This window comes from Larimichthys crocea, chromosome VIII (genome assembly GCF_000972845.2).
Source record: "Larimichthys crocea isolate SSNF chromosome VIII, L_crocea_2.0, whole genome shotgun sequence".
Lineage (NCBI taxonomy): Eukaryota > Metazoa > Chordata > Actinopteri > Sciaenidae > Larimichthys > Larimichthys crocea.
The window spans coordinates 2,184,742-2,205,478 of record NC_040018.1 but is presented as its reverse complement, the minus strand read 5'-3'; the positions used below and the strand labels follow the sequence as shown (position 1 = coordinate 2,205,478).

Sequence of the window (20,737 nt, the reverse complement as noted above, 5' to 3'; positions counted from 1 at the left end):
TTGTTCTTAATAGATGGTTACTTGTTTACATATGTTGTTTTTGTTTGTATACTGAGTATTGTTCTGATCAGGGACAAATACTATTTACACAAAATTTTGTGAAGAACGTCATAATAAATGGTTCAAGGTAAAAAGTTCCCCTATGAGATCACCATGAAGAACTTCTATAGGTTTTAATTCAAACTTTTATTTTTAAGGGTGTAGTTTGACAAATATACAGTTGCACAAAGGTCCATCAACAGGTTACTGATGAATTAGTATGCAAAGCAAACGTCCCCTCTCCTCCTGTCTGTTTACTGTCATGGCTCCGAGCTCTCCGCCCCTCTAACGTCACATGTCGTTAACTCGGGTATTATCGAAAAATCCAGGCTCCCTTCATTTATCACTCCGTCAATCCTCTACAGTCCAGCCGGGATCCCCCACATATTTCCGACAGCACTTTAAGGCAGCATAAATAGGAAGTTTAGAAGAACAAACAAAGTGAGGATAAACAAATATGAAACGTCCCGGAAATGTAATCACAGCGACTCTAACAACATTTACTCTCCTTCTTTGCCTGAGTTCAGTCAGAGGTAAGTCCTTTTTTAAAAAAACAAAAAAAACATCGACACGTATCAGCTCTCCTGTTTGTTTGTCTGTGTCTCATAGGTTTCTACTCACAGCACCAAACTTCATTCACTTTTTCCATAAAATGCACAAGGAGGCTTTGGCACTGAACTGTGCCACCTAGTCCTATTTTCCATTTCACTGTGGAGATCCAGTTTTGTTTTTCCTACCGCCTGTCCTCTCGGTGATGGGAAGCTTTTAAGGCTTTTTCATGACTGCCAAAAGAGGGGGGGAGATGTGCAACAGGTTGCTCGGGTCTCTTTATTAATCAAATGGAGTTGCTACATGCCAGATGTCATTAGATTTATAGCTGTTTTAATCACCAAACTACCATCAGAATTAAGACTTTTAGTCATGAAATAATGCAGTTAGTCCTGAAAACAGTCAATATGTAATTTGTAAGCCCTTCGTCGCAGGATTCCAAGTTATTATTGTCAGGCAGAGTGAGTGAGGCTACTCTGTCATTTCATGTGAGACTCTGTTATTACAAAGCTCTGGTTATAATGTAAGAGCTAGGTTTGTTAAAGTCAGCACAAGTGAGCAGCTCTTGTGTTTTTTTCATCTTGCATGCACCACCCATGATGATGCATCTCCAGGGGGGCTCCTAATAAGTGCTTACATTTTGAATGCATTATTTCTGGTAGCACTAAAGGTTGGTGCAGATGGAGAGGTAAACAACACCATATGTGCTCATGGCTGGAGCCAACATGACCCAGCTGTCCTCTCACCTACCTTCAGTTCAACCCAGAAATGTGCTGCCAATCAGGGATTAAAAGTTAAATTTGGAGACACGGTGACCCAAGTGTTTTTGCAGAAATACACATGTTTACTGGTACAAAAAAAAACAGTTTGAGCCTCTATAGCTAATTTCCCCGGTCATGACAGCTGTATGGAGTCTCACCTGTTCAAATTATATTAAATCTTAAAGTTAACATGACCTGCCTGTGCTCTACCTTTAGTACGACCCAGATAGGTGCTGCCAACCTGGGATTAAATTTGGTCTGTACACTATGTGGCTGTTCTTCTGCCACCATGATGTTTGTGTACATTCAGCAGCCCATTGCTTTGCTCACCTGTCGGTCAGGTGTGCTCCAGGTGTCCTGAGAGCTGCTGTCCTGTCCTGTCATGTTGTGTAACTGCTCATTCCTGAAAGAGCTGCATGCTTCTGTGGAACCTGGCTAATCCTGCAAGCTCTTAATCCTGAACATAAACACGTTCTGTTGTCAGTGCTGGCTGCATAAAAATGTGGCATGTTTGAAGTTTGTTTACAGCTTTTCAGATCAGGTAAATACTTTAGACTAAGTATTATTTTACAGTTTGTTTTCATGCTCACAGGCACCGTTAATTAAATATAGAGCTGGAAAAGACTTTTATTTTCAGTGTAGTCCTTTGCAACCAGTGTCATTAAACCAAATAAAACTTTATTTTTTATTATAACTCCTATTTTTTGCTGTATAAACTGTTCCCTCTCTTTGTCAAAATGGTTGTTTCATGTCACTTCATTAGCAAAGCCAGTCTGTCCAGTTCTCAGAGATTTGTCAACTGTCACATGCCTTCCTGTGTGGTTACGAAATCTGCAAAATGATTATGTTTACATACTCAATATCACATTTTCATGCCTAATCATTGTGCTGGTACACTTAGAAATAAAGATAAACTCTGCATTATTGCACAAATGTCCTCCAAGTTTTGGCCTCGAATGCTAAAGAGAGTGACACCAAGTCCACCTGAGGCTGCTCAGATGCTGAATGCTGACACTGACGTGGCATCTGATGACTCATAGGGCTAGTTTAAAAAAAACAGAACACAAACATTATGAAGTTATGGGTTTGTCATTCTGACAGTCATAGCGTGACTCATAAATCGGTGCCCTGCCGCTCCCACTGGATGGTTTCTCCCCTTATTTTTATGATCCAGCCAGGATCTGTGACTCAGCACTTTGAGCCTCACCTCTGTTGTTACAGGCACTCAAACCAGACACAGTGGATCGCACTTTTTCACCTGTTCAGAGTACTGTCCAGACAGTGAGAGGCCCGCTATAGTCATCAGGGATAGTTTGAGCAGAAGGCTTGTGTTTCAAACTTAAAGTGAAGTTTGAAAGCCATTTATTGGGGAGGGAGTGTCTAAAGAAATATGAATTGAGTTATGGGGAATGTAGGATCGTGTCTTGACCTACAGTATGCTTTAGGCTAACAGTTACCATATGTCAGACTCTGCTGGTTCTCTCTAACTTTATGGAAGTGCAATGCTAAATTTCTGGAGGTCACCTTAAATGTTTCTCAGGAGAGAGTTTGTGATGAATCTCTTTTTATAGCGTATTTTCTTTAATTCATTTATTTCCTAGAATGAGCGTGAGCTTGTTCTGTTCAGCTGTGGCTTAAATTTGTAGGTTGAGAGAGCAGCAGCGATAGCATAACAAGATCAGGAGGCGAGAAGAGTTCCCCCCATTCAAGAGACAACAACATGTGTTGTAGCTGCACTGCAGTGGAGAAATCGGTATCTCTGGTATCCATGGTAACAAGTCAAATACACCACTATTGTGCGAAAAAGGGGTCATGCGTGAACTGCATTGGGAGTATCTGTCTTTCTTTACTGTGTTTACATGCTGTAGGATTGAATTTTGAATCGTTCTTCTCTTTCATTCAGGTGACTACTGTGAGGTGAATGTTTGCCAGAATGGAGGAACATGTGTGACAGGTGTAGGAGAACATGCCTTCATCTGTATCTGTGCAGATGGCTTTGGTGGAGACACCTGCAACGTGACAGAGACAGGTACATCAACAAGGAGCTTTTTTTTTTTCAGAAGCACATATTTATCAGACACTTTAATCGACCTCTTTTTTTCTGCCTTCTTCCTTCAGGACCCTGCAGTCCTAACCCCTGTACCAACGATGGGACGTGCGAGATCGTCGCTCCCACCAGACGAGGAGACGTTTTCAACGAGTACTTCTGCAAGTGCCAGCCCGGCTTCGAGGGAGCGCACTGCCAAATCAGTAGGTTTACGTCTGGATGTGATTAATGAGTCTGATCTGCTTCACTTGTCCTGTGCACACAAACAACTACTACACTTCCATTCACATCAAACAATCTTTGAATTTTACTCTCAGTTGAGTGCACACTTTTACACAAACTTATCATTTTCTCAGGAGATATCGTGCTATTTATTCAAAGAATTTGAAAAGTGTTGATATAAAGAATTAATTTTTTTATTATTTATTCATTTTGTCATTTAGCTGACACTTTTATCCAAAGCAACAAGGACATGTTAGTGCAGCAATACTTTACACTACTTGCATAGAATCAAGTGACAGTTCAAGAAGATAGACAGATTCATCATGTCCAGTTCTTGGTAGTGCTCAGAGAGCAGGTACTCTCTGAAGAGCTGGGTCTTCAGGAGTTTTTTTAAAGTAGAGAAGGACGGCCCTGCTCTGGTAGGAACTGGTAGCCCTGAGCGTATGGGTGGCAGAGCCAGGCATTGTTCATCTGCGGAGGACGACGGTTGGTAACATTAATAAGACAACAAACTGCAATATAAACCAAATATAAAGAAGTAAAGGACTCTACACATGAAACAATAAGTAAAACACAAAAACAAAGTGTCACCAACACCAAATCACATCAAATATAAAAATAAAAAGAAAGAATTTGAAACAGCAATCAAAAAATGACATTATGTGAGAATAATAAATGTTTGTTTTAGTGACTTTTTAAAAGAAAATCTGTTTTTGATCAGTCCGGTATTGGATGGGGCGCGTACTAAAGGCAGAAAAAACTCTATAAAGAACAGTTCTCATACAGTTTTGCATGGGCTTGGTACTACCAGATGACCAGTCTACAATAATAACTCAAGACAAACATTAATACAAGAAATTTGTCCAGACAAGTCTTGTAGGCGTATTACAAATAGCAGAGTGCTCCACTTTCAGCCAATTTCTCTATAAGTTTGAACACATGAGGATTTTCCATCCTGTCATAGCATCGGCGGTGAATGAGACGTGTAGTCAAGCACAGCAGTTTCATGAAAGGATCTCATTCAGCATCTTTCTGTGGTCATTCTGTTTGGCTAATTAGTGAAAGACCACTCCAAGTCTCTTAGCATGCAGACGCCACCTCCCACACAGGTTCCTAGACTGCATCTGTTTGTGCCTAAGCTTGACCAAACCAGACGAAGAATTTGATAATAGTGAATTCCAAGAAATCCTCTTAATATAATGACCAAGCTGGCTTGAGTTTTTGCGGGCGTTTGGGTTTATTAGTGGAAGAAAATGGAGGAATATTGGAGTGTGAATGATCAAAATCTGAACCATGGCTGAGATTTATGTGCGTGAAATGCTGAGAGCAGCAGTCATATTATTATAGTTTGAAAATATAACCGTCATGACTCATGCCATTACTGAAGAGGCATTTTTTGTGAATGAACATCTCACCCCAAAGCCCACAACCTGACCACCAATTGTAGTGTTTGTGAAGTCTGGTCGTCTACTCCCAAACATTTTCTAATTTTGAATCGGTCAGACGTCATAGTCTGGACTGGTGTCGAGGTGCTGAAATGAGGTGAAACCTCTCCTGTATATTATGTTTGTCAAAGGCACAGATGTTCAGTTAAAACTAATGATATGACAGTAGTTTAATAGTATTTCAGAGGAGTAACTAGAAATTAGCATTTCATCTGTAAGTAACACAGTAAGTAAGTAGTGTAAGATATAGCTCTCTCAAATTCTGGTCACCATACTTCTTTAATGCATGCATTGTCATGTTAAAAACATGTGAAAAATAATCCAAAGGCACATCAGTAAGGCTATTTCACGGTCCTTCTCCTGGTAGGATCACTTGCCTCTCTGTGTTATTAGCCAGGTTGTGCCGGTGTTGTTGTCACAGACATACAGGCATTTGTTTTATAAGTTGTGAGCAATCCTCTTAGTGCTAACGGGAACAAGAATTAAACAGACCCATGTGGCATTACGTCATCTCGTCACCTGCTTTAGTTCTGAAGTCTGGTGGAGTTATTCGGGGTTAGTAAGCCAGGTAAAATTAGACAGGACAACATCAGTCATATCATACAGACCTAATGCAAATACATAATTTGTATACACACAGGAAATACAGTTTATTTATGAATAATCATGTGATCTGACTTGTGTTTTTCCACTAATGTCCTTTGAATTTCATCAGGGAGACCTTTTCTTATGATTATATTATCACAAATCCATGGTGTTCTAACCTTATATTATTTTAGTGTGAAGGAAAGGAAGTGAGAGATAGTTCACCGATGACTTACACAGCATTATTTATTGAAGGAGAATGGAGATTAACCGTACAAGTGAATCACTGTGTAGATGCCAACCCAATCCTGGAGGTGGCAGGGAGTATTTATCCTTACTAGACCTACTAAGATTCACTACGTGTCCAGATGAGTTCATTCATCACCGATCTATACATCTGTGAGGACACTCCGTTAGCCTAAGTCACGTTGTGTGTCACTACAGGTCACACACAGATTATTCTAACAGAGAAAAACAGAAATAAAACAAGCAAAATAAAGCTAATCTAACCACAGAGCTCCGTTTAATCAAGGCAGCCAAACAGACAAAGGGTAGGCACAAAGTTTATTTAAACTCTTTCAGAAGAGGCACCGGCCTGTGGCCTTTAGCCAGTGACCACAAAGTGGCATGGGAAGCGCTGTACCATTTCAGCTCTGATGTAAAGAAGGCACATTCCTTCACGAGGAGTATAAAAGGCGGTAGAAAACAAATGCAAATGAAGCACATTTCTACCAACTTCTGTCTAAACTACACCAACTTTCTCATTGATTCGGACACAGATAACTTTGTGCTACAACCCTAATAGACACATAAATACTGCACATTTGTATGCAAATATTTTATTGTGTTTAGCCGTGGCTCTGTTCAGGAGTGGACCTGTACTTAGGCCTGATCTGGATATAATGAGGACTGTCTTAAGTGCACTGGTTAAAGGGATGGAAATATCATAAACACACATTAAGATGCAGTCACTGACAGAACTACTGTTTTTGACCAAATCATAATGTATATATGCCAAGACTATCATTACCAAGGGATTATAACACGTTAACAGCACTGCACTGCTCATCAGCTAGTTTCCCCAGTCAGTGTCCCTCAAGGACTCAAGAACAAAGCTGCATGGAAAAAAGTATTAACAGCGAGGTCCGTGATGTTGTTTGGTCTGACGTCTGAATAGTGTCTGAATGATCACAGCTCGTACTGTTTGCTTTAGAAAAACGAGACTAGAGACGAGAGAAAAATGTGTTGTTGTGTGTGATCTGGACAAACCATCTGGACGTCTTCCTGTGCAACACGTATGCCATCTTGTGGAGATTACGCAGCATCACAGAATGCAGTGTTAAACAGGAAGGATACAGGAGGTGACCACAGAGCTATTTTGTTGCCATGGTTACTGTGGAGGAAAGACTTTAGTAGGTGAAGTTATTCAGGGTTAGTAAGCCAGGTAAAATAAGGCAGGACAACATCAGTCATATCATACAGACCTAATGCAATACATAATTTGTATACACACAGGAAATACAGTTTATTTATGAATAATCATGTGATCTGACTTGTGTTTTTCCACTTATGTCCTTTGAATTTCATCAGGGAGAACTTTTTTATGATTATATTATCACAAGTCCATGGTGTTCTAACCTTATATTATTTTATTGGCAGCTAAACATATGAGGAGTGTGAAGGAAAGGAAGTGAGAGATAGTTCACTGATGACTTACACAGCATTATTTATTGAAGGAGAATGGAGATTAACCGTACAAGTGAATCACTGTGTAGATGCCAACCCAATCCTGGAGGTGGCAGGGAGTATTTATCCCTGGAGTATTTAAAGACTTCTGTGCAGGGTCTTTAGTAGAAACAGAAAATAACCTATAACAGAAAATAACAGAAAACCTCAAATGGGACATTTATTGACTATACAAAAATAAATACAAATGACCAAAGGAGTCCAGTTTGTGCATTTGTCCTTTGTGGATATCAGATATCATTTTGATTATTCAGCTGAGACAAAACACAGTTAGTTTGTGGGCTGAGTGATGGTGACTCATATGGATATAACCTCCTGAAACCTGCTGTGTCTGTCCACATTCATCCAGTCATAGCACAACAACTATCATCAACTATATGGGTACACCAGGTTCCCAGGCCAGATGTGTCAGCCGCTTGTATCCGATACAACTTTTAACCCTAACCTGCTGAGTGTCCCGTCTCCTCATTGTTGACCTCAGGGTCATGTCTGTCATCATGTTAGATTTAAGAGAAACTACTTGTCACCAACTGTACGTTGGAGGCACAGTGAGGCTATTGTGATCCTCCACCTGCTTCAAACTTCCCTCTGTTCTCTCTCTGGGCAGGTGTGCACCCCATCTCTAACAATCATCCTTTTTGTGATTGTTGTTGTTGTTGTAATTCCACTGACTAAAGTTAGTTTGAGGAGTTGAAAATAATAAGTAGGTTGTGTTGTGTTTTTCAGATGTGAATGACTGTGTGAACGAGCCCTGTCGCAATGGAGGGGTATGTCGAGATCTTGATGGAGACTTCACCTGCCACTGTCCCTCACCATATGTTGGGAAGCAGTGCCAACTACGTATGTTCACCAACTACTACTCATTTTTTTAAAAAGTTTTTTCAGATTTGTGGCCCTAAGGTTTTTTAATCCCACTGTTAATTATATAACTTTGGTTTCTAGTTGACACTAATAAAATGTGCAAGATAGGGCAAAAGATTTTAGGTTTTTACAGATATTACCACTGCAATATGATTCACAGTTAGGGTGACTGATAATTTTTGTATCACAATTTTCATTCTCATTGGAAAAAACGATGAAAATCACGATGATGTGACATTTGTTGGGGTCTTTACCAACAAACAAACATGTTTTCTTTCATCCTTTATCAAAAATTGCACCTTCTTATTCGTATTTTGATTTTAAAAAATGAGCGTGATTCATTTTGTTTAAACTGTGGAGAGGAAAAACTACAACTCTACCAACTCAAAAATAAATACAGGAGTAAATGAAACTTATAATAACAATTTATTTGCTGTTTCCCAGGTTGCATTTCTCTTCTGGGATTGGAGGGAGGAGCAATCGTGGATCCGCAGATCTCAGCTTCTTCTGTGCACTACGGCATTCTGGGTCTTCAGCGTTGGGGCCCGGAGTTAGCTCGACTCAACAACCAAGGTATCGTCAATGCCTGGACGTCAGCTGCCCACGACAGGAACCCCTGGATCGAGGTGAGACGAGTGGACACTTTAAAATCATGAGGCTGACCGATGAAAGCTGTGAAGCTGACTAACACTTGACTTGTTGACAACAGATAAATATGCAGAAGAAGATGCGTCTGACAGGCATCATCACTCAGGGAGCCAGTCGAATGGGCACGGCTGAGTATATCAAAGCCTTCAAGGTGGCGAGCAGCTTTGATGGGAGCTCTTACACGACTTACAGAGTGGAAGGCCAACGGAGAGACAAGGTTAGAGGACTTATTTCTACAGAATCTTAAGCAGAGTTCACAGGTGTCTTTCTTCAGCTTACTTACTGTCTGTGTGCTGCAGGTTTTCGTGGGCAACACAGATAACGACAGCACAAAGACAAACCTGTTTGACCCCCCGATCATAGCCCAGTACATCCGCATCATCCCAGTGGTTTGCCGCAGGGCCTGCACGCTGCGCATGGAGCTGGTGGGATGTGAACTCAATGGTAAACACACACAGAAAACACGCAGTATAAATCAACTTCAGAAAAACAAATGTGATATCCAGTTACAGCCTCTGTGAGTGAGGAAATGTGTAGAAAGCCTCTCTTGTTTTACTGTGCTGGTTTCTTCTTCCTGTGGTTACACTGACAACTTAATGACTGTCAAAGAGTTATTTCAACGACATACATCTAACGGCGGTTACATAGAAAATGTACAGTATAAACAGGATTCTGGTAGACCTCATTGTGCAACAATAAAAGCAGCAATTTTGAGTATATGCAGACACATTTGTTTGTTTTAAACCTCCGTTCTTTTGTCCTTTGTCTTCAGCTACAATATTTACACAGAAACATGATGGATGTATACACACTGCATATGTAGCTCTGCGTACTTTATTGCATGCATTCCTCTACTCTGTGTGCCTCTTTCCATTCTTTCCTTTGGTCATTGGTGGGTGTAACATTCTTCTGAATATCACTAATTGTCTCCAAATGGATGAAAGATGAAGTTAATTCTTCATTTTGGGAGTATTAATTTGTTTCTTTTCTTTCTTTCCTTCTTTCTCTTTCTGTCGCTTTTGGTTTTCCCTCCCTCCGTCCTTCCATCTGCTTTCCATTCACAGTTTATTCAAACGCCGCAGGTTGCTCAGAGCCCCTGGGAATGAAGTCTCGCCTCATCTCAGACGGGCAGCTTTCAGCCTCTAGCACGTACCGCACGTGGGGTATCGATACCTTCACGTGGCACCCTCAGTACGCCCGACTAGATAAGCAGGGAAAGACAAACGCCTGGTCTCCCGCCCACAACAACCGTTCAGAGTGGATCCAGGTCAGCATCATGTCTCAAATGACATTGTTGGTTTTAAATGTCCTTTTGAAAGCCGGCAGATGTTGTAGTGTGTAACTGTTTTCTTTGTTCTTTCACCAGGTCGATCTGGAGAAGACAAAGCGCCTCACAGGCATCATCACTCAGGGGGCCAAGGACTTTGGGGTGGTGCAGTTTGTGTCTGTGTTTAAAGTTGCTTACAGTAGCGATGGAGAGACGTGGAGTGTAGTGAAGGAGGAGAACACCAGCAATGATAAGGTCAGACACACGTGAATCCCTAAAGTGTATTTCCTTAATACAGTATACTATGAATAAGGGCCTAGTTTTTTGGTCTGGCTCTTAGTTTTGAATAACTTAATACCGCTTTTCTGAAGTGTTTTTGTAAATCTCTCCAGTCTTTTGTCCAAAGACTTACACTTAATGTCAGCTCTCCTTCCTGTTTCCTTCATGATGAGATGTATTTTAAGCTCTTGCTGGACGAGTTGAAGGCCTGTTCTTCTCATCATAGCATCTTTTTCCAAGATGATCCAATAAAACTTTAAAACAAGCTTTGATGTTTTTACTGAGCGCAGAGCTAGTTATAATGAAGCTGCCCGAGGCTGCGGTCTGAATGTTCTGCGGCTCTTAGAATCTGGGTCATTAGGTGGTCAAAAGCCAGCACAAGAACCTCTAAGAACCACAGTGATAACTGGTCAATAAGATATTTGGTGGATGTTTTCACTAAACGTGTTCAGACTCATAAAAAAACTGCTTTATATACAATAGGTTTCATCCAAGAAGTAATTATTTCACTTTGCTTGCAGCTTTTCCAAGGCAACATCGACAACAACACCCAGAAGAAGAACCTATTCGAGCCTCCGTTCTACGCCCAGTATGTCCGAGTCGTCCCCTGGGAGTGGCACGAGCGCATCACTCTACGCATGGAGCTGCTGGGCTGTGATGACTAAAAAAAAAACTCATCAATCACCATCTCACAGTGCTCCATCCTCATCCAGTCGCTCCAATCTCCTCAAAACCCACAGCAGAGGAGGGGATTTCGGACAGAACGTCTGTTCTGTGCTCCATTGGTTCCTCTGGATTAAAGATCCTGTCGGCTGCTGGGACTGTAACACTGTAGCACTTTCTAACTAGTGACTTTTTTATGTTTATGTTCATGTTGTTTTGACTTTTCTCACAGAAAGATGAAGTATCCATGATATGAATTTAAGTAGCTTTGACAGAAACAACATTTGCAGTCTTTATTATTTGCTTCTTCTAAGAATTCAGACTTCAAACTAGAGTTTTAAACCGTTTCCTTCCTTTGCAGTTAACAACCTTGCTAATTTATTTGTAGTTTTTTTTTAACAGTCCGCAGAGGACAGATGACAAACATTCTCACAAACATATTCACTCACTTTGCACGCACTCTTCAACTGCTGTTACTATTAGTAGTAGTAACTAGTTACTTAGTTACTTGAGTGCACACTAGCACAATGAAGCAGGGCCTGTGCAATACAGAGAATATTTTTGGCATTTCCAACAATCCCAAAAGAGACTCCAAGAGTAGAAAATGTAACCTGCAGCACACGGCTCTGTCATTTAAATGATGGAAGGACAAACTTTGCAGGTTATTTTGCTTCAGTCTTACATATAATTTCATTGTAATTTAATCATTTTTACAACAAATGTGAAATATGTAGAAAAATGTGTAGAAAATAAACATTGTTTTACATTTTTTTTGTATTCCTTGTTGGTCTTGAACTGAGATCATTTATTAAATGTTAAAAATAAATCTTTATGTGTGTGTTTATTTACAATCTAGACACATGAAACACATCTTTGTCATGCTTTAGTATGAGCAGTTATCAGTGAATGTCACCAGTTACATAACAGGTTATTTCCCACTGCTGGCCATACAGTCACATTGGGTCAGTCAATGTCAGAGTGTGGGTGTTGGGTGGATGATTTCTGCATGAACAGACTGGTCAGTGAGGCCACGTATAGGGGGACACGAAGGAGAGGAACATGCTTATTAAAGCCCTGCTATTAGTCACTTCAGGGGGGGCATCTGTGCGTTGTTCAGATGCTGCTATAATCCAAACAGTAGATCTTCTATTGTAACATATAAAATGACATCAGATGAAGGTAGAGTAATAAATCTAAAACATTTCAAACAACCTGCTGTCATTGTGCTTTTTTGCACAAACTGTCCCAACAACACAAAGATGTTGTAAGTTGTCTCAATCCTGGACTACTGGGCTTTGCTGCCCTGCTGTTAACAAGAGTAATTACACCCTGTTAGCCACTCATCTCCCTGCTAAGCTCACAGTCCTGGTATGTTTGGCCCCTGGCAACAGCTTTCATCTCTATGAAATGAATGTGGTGGGGGCCGAAGCATCTCTAACACATCTGTCCTCGCTGTGGATGTCTATGCCTACTGTATGTGGATGTGTATGTTTTCCACATCATAGCAGGGTTTCCTATAAAAGATCATAGTGTTTCCAGGAAAACACAGCTGCGACCTGGAGTCTATGTGGGGACCCTCTGCAAAAAAACAAAACAAAACATCTGCTTCCAGACAGTTTAGAAGGGATGCAAAGCAGTTTTCCTGTAAGATATTCATCTTTAAACAGCTGCATAACATGACTTATGTCCTACAGTAATAAAAAAAAAATCTTTTTAACTTGTGTTTGTGGGAACAGAGCTAAAACAGCTACTTTACCCTGTGCATGTTCACTGTTTTGCAGTGCAAAATGTTGATAATTGTTACATTATCAAAGATTTTTGGTGCAATAAATAACATGGTAGTGAATTTTAGCTTGAGATAGACAATAAGTTTTTCAGTAAAGCCTTTTCAATGTTTGGTAGTTTTGCAGACAGTGGCCCAAATGCATGAATTAAAACTGTAAGGAAATATAGTTATACAAATCATAAAGGCTATAGTCCATTCTTTTCTTGCAAATATGTTCCAGAAATGTACAAAACTGATGACTGAAACTGGGGACATCTCCATATGTGGCATCACTGTCCTCCCTCCTCTCACTGGCTGTTGAACACTCACACAGGTGTGTTTTTAGTTTATGTGTGTGTGAGCTGTTGTTCCAGTTGTAGCGACAGAGCAGCTGCACAATCCGGCGACTCTTTAGGGAAGGGTTGGAATTTTTTTTGATTATTAACTGATCATAAGTAAACCTGTTGTATCACAGACAAAGACTGGAGCAAACTAAACTTTTCCTTCTGTGCGCACCAACTTCTGATTTTTGACTTTTGACTTCTGCGCATCTTTTCCATCAACTTTTCATCTGGATTTAAACCACGCAAGCAGAACATCCAGGTGCATTACGGTAAGTCAAGAAAATAAAAGAAATGATTGTGCGTCAAGTTTTATCTGCAGCAATACTACAATATAAGTAACAGTTTTATGATTTTTAGATTAATGAGAGTTTTTGCATGTCGACTTTTTTGTATTTTTGCTCTCACCTGACGTCCAGGTGTGTTATGTTCTTAAATGGAGCTGATCACAGATGATCTTAGTAAATGTCGATGCTGGCAAATGGTGAAAAATGATGTATATAGCTGCATGAAGAAAAAAAAAACTATAATGCAAATCAACAACATCTTATATCTTTAAATTCAACCGTTTGAAGTTGCAGTTTTGGTGCCACATTGCAGACTTTTCCACTGAATTTTAAAAAAAGTTGCCAACGTTACATCTTCAAGGAAAACACTTCATTCTCATGCTGCCATCTACTGACACTGTCCTGTCATCACATCTGATGTTAGAGTAACAGCAGGTTGTGTTTTAATTGAAAGCAGATTTATCTCCACAGGTTTGAGGACTGAGACCTTTAAAGATCAGGATCATTACAGCCAGGATGATGATCTGTGGCCTCCACACTCTGCTGTTGTTGGGAGCTCAGCTGGTCCTCTCAGTCCGGGCCCTGACTGTCCCTACAAGCCAAAACAACTTCTTCTACCATGACTTCCTCAAAGGAAATAGCAAAAAAGAAAGTATGCACATGATAAATGAAATAATGTGTTTTATGTGGCTTCGTAACACAGTTCTTAGATGTGACGTCTGTATTTTCCTGCAGTTCATTTCAGAGGTGTGAAGCTCCATGTGGACTCTGCTCAGCCATCAGTGTTTGCAGTCAGAGGGGGAAATGCCACCATGCCATGCAGGTTTTGGCACGAGCCTGAGCTGAGCTCACCAAGGGAAGTCCGGGTTAAGTGGTCCTGGCTACCTGCTGCTGGGGGAGATGAGACAGACGTGCTGGTGTCCATTGGCTCCCGTGTTCGAAGTTTTGGAGACTTCAGGTTGTTGAAAGGAAAATCATTGAAATCATTCAGTTTGTCTTTGTATTAACTCACAGTCTGTCTGCTGTCTTTTGTGTTCAGGGGTCGTGTACAGCTCAGACAGGATTTCCCAGGAGATGCTACACTCATGGTGACTAAACTCCAGCTGAATGACACAGGCCGCTATCGCTGTGAGGTGGTGGACGGATTGGAGGATAAGAGCTCTACAGTTGATCTGGAGCTACAAGGTAAATTATGTTCACCTACACTGACAGGCAATGTGAGTCCAAGATGAAGATCATGTATGAGTCTCTTAGATTGATTTTCTTGAATCTATGCATTTGCGTATTGTCAGGAATCCAGTGGGAGACAAACAAATGAACAGAGCTATATTGTCTTTGATTTATTCAACAGAGTAAGAATAAACTAAGGTTAATAAAACAGTGAGCATTCAAGCTGTAATATGCAAGAACGTCATTATAAAGAATTACCAAATGTTTCAGCTGAAAGGTCAGAGATCCTCACACACAAAGTCCAGTCATTTCTCATTTCATATTTTAATTCAGGAAGGGGACACAAAAAGCAGCCAGTAATGTAACTTTAATAACTTACTAAGGAGAAAAACACAAATAACAAAAGGCAGCTGAAGTCCAACAAATGTAAATCCAGAACTGAGAAAAACTAGGAGCAGGAGCAACAACACAGGACTGAGGAACAGACACTGAACTGGACCTGAAATTACAAAATAAAACACTAAACAAGAAGCTCCGAAACATGACACATAAGTCTTTCCCATAATGAGGAATCTGACACATTATTTTAGCCATAAATCAACAAAAACTCTTCACTCTTCATAAAACCGTCTCGTTATAAAGACAGAGAAACCCTTTGAAGAAGTTCAAATATCAGTTATTTACACTAGACACAGTTTGCCACCCAAACTCTTGGCTGGCCCTTGTTAACAGGTCACAGCTGTGATAAGACAAGCTGTAAACTGTAGTCACCTTTCTCAAAGGAAAATACACAATCTATCAAAATACAACATCGTTAAACGTTTAACAATGTAATGCATACAGTTTGTCACCACAATTGTGTTAGCTGTTAACTGTGTATATACGATTCACTTCACAGTCATTCATGGAATTAAACGTGTAATCTAAGAAATTATATCAATTATTCTCACTGGATTCAATAATTTCTGTTTTAAATTCTGTTTCTACTGGTAGTGTGAGTAGTAATAGTAAAATCTTATTAAAAGTAGTAAATCTTTTAATTGTACAAATATTAGTTGTTGAATTCAATTTGTTTTTAATTCTTTCAGTACTTCTACATTCTGCTATTGTTACAAATGCAGTAGGAGAAGTAGTAATAGTGCAGTAGTATATAAGCTTGTTACTGTCTTTTGTTTGTTTGTATACTGGAGTATTGTAACGAAAAATAATTTACCCCTGGGATTATTAAAGTATTTCTGATTCTGATTCTGATAATACTAATAATGAAAAACACCGAAGAGAGTTATACTTTCCTCCACACAGGGGTGGTGTTTCCCTACCAGCACCCTCGTGGTCATTACCACCTGAGCTTCCTGGGAGCCCAGCAGGCCTGCAAGGAGCAGGACTCAACACTGGCCACCTTCACACAGCTCTTTCAGTCCTGGAAGGAGGGCCTGAACTGGTGTAACGCAGGCTGGCTGGCTGATGGGACAGTGCAGTACCCCATCACCCGTCCTAGAGTGCCCTGCGGGGGGCACAGCCTCGCCCCGGGTGTACGAAGCTACGGCAGACGGCACCGTCACCTGCATCGCTATGATGTCTTCTGCTTCTCCTCTTCACTACGAGGTGAGGTGGAGCGTTTGAATTGTCACAGCATGAAAAGTGTTACTAATGACATTAACGATGGCTCTGTTCAAATGTCCCATAACATTAATGCCTTGTTAATGATATTTACATTGTACATGTACCACACTGCTTTGAAACTTTGATCTTCTTTTTGCTCTCATTAAAAGGTCACTGTAAATAATGTACGGCAGCAGGTAACATAAAGCATCATTAAGGCTGCATTGGCCTCATGTTAATGAACTATGAGCTTCAAGATCACTAAAACAAAGAAATTAAATTAGTAATTCACTGAAAACTTTACTAAATTTTATTCACTTTAACCTGTTCTGTGAGCTTTCTCTTCTAGCATGTGGTCGAGCAAATGTCTCGAGGTCACTGTAGGGACAGTGTTAAATCTTAGATTGTTATGGGGGACACTTCTCTCCTTGAGATACAGAGCAGCTGTATGTTTGTGTTTATCGAAAGCAGGCACCATTCTCATTACTATGGGAACCGAGGTCAGAGGATAGAGCTGTCTCACTCCATAGACAAAACAGATTCTTCAGAGTACAGACCACTAAAGTGTGAGCATATTTCCCTGTTTGTAGACTAATGACAGACATTCATGCACAGGTAATTGCATCACTGTTCTAATGGCATATAGATGAGTCAGAGAGGATAGCTTCTTTAAAAGAGAGGCAGCATCATGTCATGACAAGCGTATTGATAAATCTACCATAAGTGTCAATAAACCTTTCTGCGTACAGCGTTGTGGACTCTCTCCACTGACCAGTATTGAACAGATTCTCACATTCAACACATGCATTCTTTAGTCTCTGATTTGAACATTTGTTTCAAAAGGGAAAGTCTACTATCTTCAGCCCTCTCACAAGATGAATCTGACAGAGGCTCAGCAGGTGTGTCAGGAGTACGGAGCGGAGATTGCCAAAGTCGGACAGCTCTACGCTGCCTGGAAATTAAGAGGGTTGGATCACTGTGCCGCCGGCTGGCTGGCAGACGGAAGCGTCCGGTATCCCATCACCAGGCCACGGCGAAACTGTGGCCCCTCTGAGCCCGGGGTGCGCAGCTTTGGCTTCCCACCTGCTCAGCACAAGCACGGAGTCTACTGCTATGAGTCAGATGATGAATGAACATACATCTCCCTCTTCTATGAGCTCAGAAATGCAAAGTTAACACTTTTTTTGAGGTAATAACAGATCATTTTATATCTTCATGCCTCTAAACATTATTCAGACCTGGTTGTAGACAGTGTTAATGCAGCACAAGTAGACATTTGTTTATTTTTTAAGATTGTTTTCACCGCTATCGTATTGAGTGACAATGAAGATACAGATAGGAAACATGACAGGAAAAAAGTTTCTCAGCTGTAAATCAAGTGAAAAGGTTAGGAACCACTTGTATCAACCTTTTTTAAAACTATTATATCTACAGTAAGTCATTGAAGTTTTCTATTTAGATTATTGTTAGATGATTGTCACTGACAGTTCTACTGTATATCCATGTGTCTCAGGTGATTTCCACAGTAAGGCAGGTGTTGGAAATGTAACTTATTTTTGGTGAAACAAATGCCTTTCCTAACCATTAAAATCCTTGTACAAAAGTACCATCTCTCTCTCTCTGCACACAAATGTTACACCCACATACACACAACTTCAACAACACAGCTGTGAAAGAAAACATGGCAGGAGGTTTATCGATACAGTAGATTTATTTGAATAAAAAACAATTCGTAATATATTTCAGGCTTTACAAACAGCAGCTTGATTTGTTGGTTGTTGTCTATTTAAGACATGGTTCAAGTATTAGTTATGTCCAGCAGTGGTCTGAGGTTGACTGAGCAGTCTTTGCTGCCATGAGGAAAAAACACTTTACAGTCCCTCACAACGTTTAACATAAAGTGTCCAGTTATTTGACAAATGTGCAAGTTTTACTGGGTCACTGGTCACAAGTACAACATTTGTTCTGCTTAATGACATATTTTAAAATTTAGCATGATAAGTTGTCATGAAGTTGTGTTGCAAAAATTACTTCTTGCATGTGAAATGAGCCCCATAAGGCAACAAGTGAATAGTCACGTTTCACCAGAGCTTGTGAACAATCCAGTATTTCACCTCCACTGAAGATGCAGTGGGTTACCAAAAAGATACAGTCCAAAAAAATGTCATGATTTGTCCTCAAGTGAAAGACTTGTGAGGTTACTTAAAATGTGCTTCATACATTTTTTAAACAAAATACGTACTATTCTGGTGTGTGCGTGTGTGTGTGTGTGTGTGTGTGTGTGTGTGAGAGAGAACCCTTTCCTACTCAAACTCAGCTTCAAAGAGGAGCCTCTCGATTTTCATCCTGACGTCTGCTTTTTTCTGAGGGGACAACTTTTTAAACAATTTCACAAGGCTCATGAAGTAAAATTCATCACAGTCTTGTGGCTTTTCAAAATTTGTCTGTACAGATCGGTCACATTTAGAAGAGCCTTGGTCTGCACTCATCATCGCGATGGGAACCACTGACTGGCTGCTGCTGCTGCTTGCTTCTTCACCTCGTTCACCTGAATTCAGGATGATTATGTTGTCACGGTTGCCGTCACTCTCCTGTGAGGACGACAAAAAATGAACTAAAACAACAAAATAAAATCTGCGGGGTTCAATGACAGGCCTGGATTACATAAACAGTATCTTTATCATACCAAAGATTTAGATTAGAAAATGCAGCATGACAGACTTAAATGTTAAGGAAACAGTGCACATCATACATGATCACAGCCTCGCTGTGTAATACGAAGCAATCGATGCTTCGGTTTGGACTGTCACGGTTACCTGCATGTTGGACAAGTTTTGGCCTCGCCCCTGTTGGCTCTTGAGGCACCATGAGAGATGAGTGGTGAAATGATTTTTCATCAGCGTGGCTCTGCAGTACAAACAGTGGTAATGTGCCTGTGTCCTGCACCCCAGTGCACATTTGTGGATTGTGTACTCTGAAATATGAACAACACATTTAATTATAAGTTTAATTGTGAATTTATAATGAGCGAAAATTAAAAAAGAAAACAGAAACAACCTTACCTCCAATGAAGATGGCTCTCTTTAGATGGTTTTCCAAATGAATCATAGCTTTAGAGTATTTTGTGGGTTTGTAAAAAGTTGGTAGACAAAACGGACAATGAAATTTGGCCGGGGTGCAGCAATCTTTGCATTTTTGCAGAGCGGGAAAGGAAAATCCCTTCTGGATAGATACATGAACCTAGAAGAGATGATCAGGTAATTATTAACCAATTAATGTGACTTAAAAACAGTGTTGTTGTGTGAAATGCAGCTTACTTAAAGTTGTGAGTTACTTGTACTGGGGGGAAAAAAAAGGTACAATTCAAAGAATTGTATTTAATATAAAGTTAGGCAAAGCAACACAACAATGCACTGATGTGTTTTTTATTTGCATCTTCAGACCCATACTGCTTTAAACTGATCTTTTAACAGCCATCAGTCAACTTTTACACAATAGTTAGTAATCGATCCCGAAGGAAATTCAAGCATCCAGCAGCAGCATGCAAACATACATTAATCCATACGTTAAAATTAACCTTTTAAATTAAACATTTAAAACAAAAATACAACATTTGTGTATACAACAACTGTGTTTAAAACAAAAATACAACATTTGTGTATACAACAACTGTGTTAAGAAGTTAACCCATCTATACAAATACTATATAAAAAGTAGAAAGTGACTGTAGAAATACAAATGTTTTATAAAAATATGAGAAAGAACTACAAATGGGGATAAAGGACTGTGTACAATTAAATTAGGATGTAAACACATGAATGAAAGTCACTAAACTACTACTACTACTACTAAACTGTGGTGTTTCTAGGATTTTTTAGGTTAAGGTTGTCTCTGTGGATTCCCTGAATGAGTTTCAGTGATTTAATTCAGTGGCTTAGAGTAAAGTAAAGAATAAAAACACGAGTAAACACATGTTTTCGCATGAGCGGCCCACAAAAGATAGCCGGGTTAGCTGGAGAATTAGCCAAGAAGTCAACTTTCTTTGAGGTATTTAAACCACTACATGTCTGAAAAGTGAGGAAAACACAATGTGGCTTGTACTGATTCTAGATAATTAATAATGACTGTGATTCGGTCGTGTATTTGCTTACTTCAGGTTGTTCATCAGTGTCCATCGTTGCCACAGAAAAGTTAAATCCGGTTGCTATGGATGTTTTTTGTGCTCTACTACTACTACTACCGAAGATCTCGCGAGAGTACGTTCCCGCTGAGAACAGCCACAGCTCTCCAACAAAGTAAATTTCCTCCTGATTTGTGTGTCTGTAAAACGTAATTTTAGTGTAAGAGTGTTAAGAAGACATATAACTTGTGAACGACTTGTCAAATGTTTACTTCAGCGGGAAAAAAACGCTCATAATCTGTGTTCTCGTTCACTTCGACCGTTACAGTCAACAAACGAG

The 20,737-nt window shown here is 40.0% G+C and overlaps 3 protein-coding genes across 5 annotated transcripts; 2 read left to right on the top strand and 1 right to left on the bottom strand.

The window, feature by feature from the left end:
• The first annotated feature begins 362 nt into the window (after positions 1-362).
• On the top strand, positions 363-11,938 carry LOC104930529 (EGF-like repeat and discoidin I-like domain-containing protein 3). Of its 2 annotated transcripts, none has more exons than XM_010745336.3 (10): positions 363-572; positions 3,253-3,378; positions 3,468-3,599; positions 8,121-8,234; positions 8,700-8,881; positions 8,965-9,120; positions 9,203-9,347; positions 9,986-10,170; positions 10,270-10,425; positions 10,971-11,938. In XM_010745336.3, exons 1-10 carry the CDS (start codon positions 497-499, stop codon positions 11,112-11,114), a joined length of 1,416 nt encoding a protein of 471 aa, XP_010743638.2. In that variant the 5' UTR covers positions 363-496; the 3' UTR covers positions 11,115-11,938. The 2 variants fall into 2 exon arrangements, with proteins under 2 accessions (XP_010743638.2, XP_010743637.2); XM_010745335.3 differs by having other exon boundaries at positions 9,968-10,170.
• A 1,302-nt stretch (positions 11,939-13,240) lies between these two features.
• On the top strand, positions 13,241-18,029 carry LOC104930530 (hyaluronan and proteoglycan link protein 3). Its single transcript, XM_010745337.3, has 6 exons — positions 13,241-13,490; positions 13,977-14,157; positions 14,241-14,463; positions 14,545-14,690; positions 15,978-16,280; positions 17,121-18,029. The coding sequence occupies exons 2-6, from the start codon at positions 14,022-14,024 to the stop codon at positions 17,408-17,410; spliced, it is 1,098 nt and encodes a 365-aa protein (XP_010743639.3). The 5' UTR covers positions 13,241-13,490; positions 13,977-14,021; the 3' UTR covers positions 17,411-18,029.
• A 144-nt stretch (positions 18,030-18,173) lies between these two features.
• On the bottom strand, positions 18,174-20,737 carry LOC104930532 (uncharacterized). 2 transcript variants are annotated; one of them, XM_027280983.1, is made up of 5 exons: positions 20,429-20,737; positions 19,595-19,616; positions 19,340-19,517; positions 19,094-19,251; positions 18,174-18,868 (listed from the first exon to the last, which is right to left on the bottom strand). In XM_027280983.1, exons 3-5 carry the CDS (start codon positions 19,383-19,385, stop codon positions 18,581-18,583), a joined length of 492 nt encoding a protein of 163 aa, XP_027136784.1. In that variant the 5' UTR covers positions 19,386-19,517; positions 19,595-19,616; positions 20,429-20,737; the 3' UTR covers positions 18,174-18,580. The 2 variants fall into 2 exon arrangements, with proteins under 2 accessions (XP_027136784.1, XP_010743640.1); XM_010745338.3 differs by lacking the exon at positions 19,595-19,616 and having other exon boundaries at positions 20,429-20,732.